The sequence below is a fragment of the Vairimorpha necatrix genome, chromosome 8, assembly GCF_036630325.1.
Source record: "Vairimorpha necatrix chromosome 8, complete sequence".
Lineage (NCBI taxonomy): Eukaryota > Fungi > Microsporidia > Nosematidae > Vairimorpha > Vairimorpha necatrix.
The window spans coordinates 660,931-666,824 of NC_088823.1; the positions used below are offsets into that span (position 1 = coordinate 660,931).

Consider the following 5,894-nt stretch of genomic DNA (forward strand, 5'->3'; position numbering starts at 1 on the left):
CAGATGTTGAATTTTTATGAAAAAACACAACGAAGTAGTAATGCATTCATCTATTACTTTGTATTTACTATGAGGTTGATTATCAGTAAAAGAGTTCGTAGAAGATGAATATGCGAAAAAAAGTAAATACGAGGAAACTCACTAATATAAGAAGTTACATTAACCCTGACATTCTTGTGTTTGACAAGGAGAAGAAATGAATTTATATCATTCGAGTTGGTATAACAACCAGGATCGAATACTAATCTAAAACGATTAAAAATAAGAATAAACTTGTTTTGCAAATGCTACGGAACTAATACATCTATTCTTACATTTATGTTTGTTATGAAAGTACATGGAATGAAGTAGCAACAAAAAATACAGATAGTACATCAGAGAGCTATAAAATTTTTAACCTTACTTAAAGCATAAATTCAGTCCATTGTGTTAATGAAAAGTCTAGATTTCATCTCTTTGAAACGATGACAAGGATGCGTTAAGAGGTTGCAGGAGAGGAAGAGGGTCCTAGAGCTTTAAGATCACTAGCCATTATAGTGGCTGCTAAAAAGTGGTATCGCCAAAAAAAATTAAATCTAAAAATTTAGAGTTAAAAGACAAGAACGATTATTCAGAAAGCATAATTTTTCAGAGCTGAATCCCATGACCGATATCAAGACAAGCTATGCTACAAATATCTACACTAAACGGGAAATTAACTCAATGGACCATTTATTTTTGAATATATAAAATCTAAAAACTGCCCCCAAAAATCTTTCTAATTTAAGATATAGTTTAAATCTTTTTACGTACTCCCATAAGTTTCTAGGATTTATAATTAAAAAATTATGCAAGCCTTTTTTAGGACTCTCACTATATTTACAATTAAAATAAATTCGTTTTTAGAATGTAATTATTAACACTAAATCCTCATATGAATATACTTGTTTATTTGCAATTAAGATATTTTACAGATCATAATCTCTTTAGTCCTTATATTTAAGATTTTTATAGTAAATATTCTTCAGATAGTATTCTTACGTAATTTATCATACACTGATATTATATTTAATACTTTGAAGAAAGTGCATATTTTTAATGTTTATGTTGTATTTCTTATAAATTTTTGTGCAAATTGTCAAATTAATTATTAACTATATAAGTATAGTCGCTTAATTTACTTGTTTTTTTAAATTCAACAAGATCAATTTTGAATTTTCATAGATTTAGTTTTAAAGTTTATGTTCTAGGCGTAAATATAATAAAATTTCTTTCGAGGGTTTGTGCTTGCAATACATATATTTTTAAAGATAAAAATACAAATATTAAAACATACAAAAATTACAGTTGCGATATAGCTCTAACCTCCAATAATACTTAAAACATTCGTAATCTCAGTGTCAATTGTATCAAAATCATTTTTTGTCTCGGAAGTTACTATCTTGGCATTTTTTCAAAATGTTCTTTTATAAAATTTTACCTTGTTTACTCCATTTATATTTGTTTCTGTGTTATTTTCTTTGCTTCCTTCATTAAATCAGTTGTAACAAAGTCTTTAATACAATTTATACATTCTGCTTTTAATTAATTATCACATTTTTTTTTTTATGAAATCATATATATATAACTCACTCATTCTTTCATAACAAACATTAAGATTAGTTATTATTCGTTTTCATTGCTTATAAACAGTGGATAGAAAGTTTGTTTATTATGCACCATTTGGTACAAAACATATTGTTGTCTAATAATTTCTTTTATATTCTTTTAAGATACGGAATTGTTTATAACATCTTTACTCATAACCGTAGTATGTCATAACTCGATTATTCTAAATAAATCTTTCTTTATAAATAATAATTTCTTATCTAAATATACGATATCTTTTTCAGCATTCGGTTTGTTGATTTTCAATATAACAACAGATTTTTTTCTAACACAAAAACTATGTTCTGAAAAATTATTTTCCATTTAAAAAATATTCCTGGTTTGTAATTGTGTTCCAAAAAAATGAAAAGTCTTATCTCACATTGGATTATATAAAGAGGCCGAGAAAGTGGTCGACAAACATCTAAACTGAAGACAATTTTTTAATGTAATTTTCAAAATCTTAACTGGTTTTTATATTTTTAGATGAAATTTAAGAGCGTCAAGATTGGATAAAAAAAATTAAAGGCAGATAAAAACATTAATTTATTCATTAAAAGAGTTAACGTAAAAAAATTATTTTTTCATTTTGTTTACTTTTCATGTATTATGTCTTTGTATTATCAAACAGTTTGTTTTTATATAAGAATTTATAATAGTCATTGTCTTTGGTTTTTTAAGATTCATAATGCTTTTGGTGTTCTTTATTAAATGAATTAGTTATAGAAAGCTTAGAAACGAATGATATGGTTTACACAAAAATATTTTTTCAAACATATACTTTTGAGGCCATTTAACATAACAAAGACCGGACATTAATATTTTAAAGAATACAAGAATGTATATTATCTCAACTCATAAAAAATAAATATTTAAAAATAAATATAAACATAAAAAAATATTCAAGATAATATTATAATATAATCTTGGAGATTTTATCCGTTTCATAACAATATATAATTAACACTTAAACAACAATTTTCTCCTTTAATATAAGCTCTTTAAGAAGCATAATATCCAAAAATGCAAGTGTTTTTGTATTTGAAGTTTCAAGTATGTTCTTTGTGTATTTCTTTTTTTGCAAAATCTGTGTTTAAAATATAACAGTTTAAAGTATAAAAAAATCATAGCACAATAAAAACCCTTAAATTAATATAAATTTTACAATTATAGCAATTTTTTAATATTTATCTGAGGTCAAAGTATCAATTTATTTTTTTAGTAGTAATAAATTCTTTACATGAAATTTGCGTGATGATATTATAAATGGTGTAATATCTATAATAGAGCAATATCAAAAAGATTATTTGAATGATCTTAAAATTTGTAAAGATATGAATGGTATAATATTATTAATTTCATTAGTAGTATACCAACACAGAATAAAAACTTTGAAAGATTGAAATTTGTTTTTTTAGATCATGAGATAAACAATCCTGTACATTAAATCATATAAAAAGGACTAATCCTTCCTGGTATAAATATGGTGGTTTTTGTTACTATTCAGAATCAATCTACTATTTTCGAAGAAAAATATCTCACAAGGATTATTGAGATATGGATGCAAACTATTAATTACGGTTAGCATCTTGTTTTTCGAATATGTATTTTTTAGAGCCTTGTTTTTGCTAGAGGCAATTTATGGTTGACTTAATATAAAAACAATATGCATCTAATAGGAATAACATTACGTTAAAACAATATAACCTCATTTCATTGACAGCTTAATGCTTATCTCTAAAAGCCAACCATACAATAGATAAACTTATAGCATTTCAATCTGTTCTATTTTTATTTTTTTTATTTAGACTGCTTAAAAGATATCATTATTTGAGGTGTTTAGGGGCTTTTTTATAAAATTACTCTACACATATATATATATATAAATAGCAACCAATATACATTATTCTTGCCGTAAGATGGCATTCCGACAAGGTTAAAATAACGTAGCTTTAAGACAACAAATAAATATGGCACTTCTAAAGCGAAACATACACAAGGTTCCATTTTATGCTATTTATCCTTGTATGAAAAATATTAACCAAAATAGTTTGTTTGTAGAAAACAAAGTTCTTGGTGTATGAACACAATGAATAGAAATACACATTAACAGAAAAATTCACACATGCAAACAATTCTGTTATACCTTATCAAAATATCAATATATCAAAAAAGATCTTGTTAATATATAGTTTTATAGTGATTTTATTAATCATGCATTTTTTGTTAATACTAATTTTTAATAATACATAAAATATTTTTTCATCTTATGAAGCCTAATATAAAAATATATTTTACAACTATGGTATATATGTCAAATACATGTGAGTTTAATGATATTATAATCAAATTTGTCAATAGTTAATATTTTACAGTACAATATGAAGTAAATTGTATAAATTAAATGTTTACGCACATTTATTTCCGTTAGAATATTTATAATTTTAAATGCAAAGCACTGTTATTTCAAATATATATATATATATACATATATTTTATAAACTTAATAGATTTTTCTAAATATATTCAATCAGGATATTACCAAAGTCTTAAATGACATCAGATGCATTTATATTGGAAAAAGGGCTTGTAATATCAAGCATTAAGCTTTCAATTTATTGAAACAAAATGTTTAATTTTGTTTGTCTGTAGAATTCTATTATTTATTCAAAGCAGAAAGATGAACTGTTAGACAATAAAAATTTATTCAGTAACAATGATAATTATAAAAGGTTGATATGTGATTGATTGTATACATGATCCTGAAATGTATTGTAGAATCGATTTTATTGAAAATGAGTATTATTTTTGTTTGTTGATTCAGCAACACATTGTCCAAAATACATTATACACATTAAAAGAAAGAATAAAACTTATTCGACTGATATGGACTTTGATATCAAGCATATCAAATCATTTTGACGGCTTAAAATTAAAAAAAAATGTAAAAAATTTTTTTAAAAAGTACATAAATTCAATTGTTAACCACATTTCATCAGTTTATTTTTTTGTGTTTACACCTAAACACATCTGAAACACTTGAATCATAATTATTAGAAAAATGAAAAATTAAATTTGATAAATCACTAATATGATCATTTTTAAGAATTTTTTATAAATTTACTTCTGTTTTTGTACACAATTTGTTTCAAAAATAAATATAAATATAAAATTTTATGTAAATAAACATGTTATTTGCATTCCTCTATTTAAAAAAAACAGACAGCATTCGGAAGCTTGCGTATATTCCTACAGACATGGGTATTGGGATAACTATTTTAGAAGTAATACAAGAGCACAAAGAAGAAGAAATTAGTGTGGTTAAATCGGGCGATCAAATGTATGTGCTTCTAGTTAATTTCCCATTAGATTGGAAGTCACCAAAGCCAAAGGACAAATTTACAAAGCAATTGTCTGAACACTTCATAAGATTCCAAAAAGTCGTCTATGAGAATATTTTGAGGCTAAAAGATAGGATTTTTTCTGCAACCAGAAATATGTGGTCAAGTATTTCATCTATATTTTCCAAATTTCGATCAAAAATCTCGTTCTTGTTCACTAAATCATACGCATGGTTTTATAAACATATAAAAATGCGTTCTAAAACATTTGAATGGGTCTATAAAGTGTCCAAACATGGGTTTGAGAAAGTGTTAAAAGTTCACAAAGAAATCAGAGAATAAAGCAATAACTTTTCTAAATTTCTTTATTTGCTTTTTATAATTATATGTTTCATTCCATTCACGCAGGATTAGTATAATTTTTACAGTATTTAAAATTTTAATATTTTTTATATAAATCAATAAAATGAACAATAATTCAAATATAAATTCTAATACGTGTGTATAAACTAGCGGTTTAATATTTAAATATATTTAACATCATTAGAAAAAAAAATGCTTTTTTTTAAAAATCTAACAATTAGTAAAAATTTCAGTTTTGACACATATTTCCCCCCTTATGCTTCATTTTCAGTCTTGTTATGCATTTTTGTAAGTATAGATTATTAGAATTCCTTCTCTTCTAATCTCAACACTTTCGAGATCTCCTGATATTTTTTATTGTGTAGAAGAACTTCAAGAGATTTGTCCAAAACAAGAAATTGAATTTAATTCTTGTCAATTGTTGTTATCTTAAGAATTCATCGATGCATTTTATGGTTTGCTGTAACCAAGACGCCCCAGTTAAACATCTATAATATTTAAAAAAATATAAGAAATTGTGTAAAGTCTTTATTACATAAAATATATGATGTCCCTTTATGCAAT

General features: G+C 24.5%; 1 protein-coding gene across 1 annotated transcript; it reads left to right on the plus strand.

Moving 5' to 3' along the window:
• Nucleotides 1-4,814: 4,814 nt before the first annotated feature.
• On the plus strand, nt 4,815-5,309 carry VNE69_08097 (uncharacterized protein; the record flags this gene model as incomplete). The annotated part of the gene is made up of 1 exon (XM_065474413.1): nt 4,815-5,309. The coding sequence occupies one exon, from the start codon at nt 4,815-4,817 to the stop codon at nt 5,307-5,309; it is 495 nt and encodes a 164-aa protein (XP_065330485.1).
• Nucleotides 5,310-5,894: the final 585 nt, after the last annotated feature.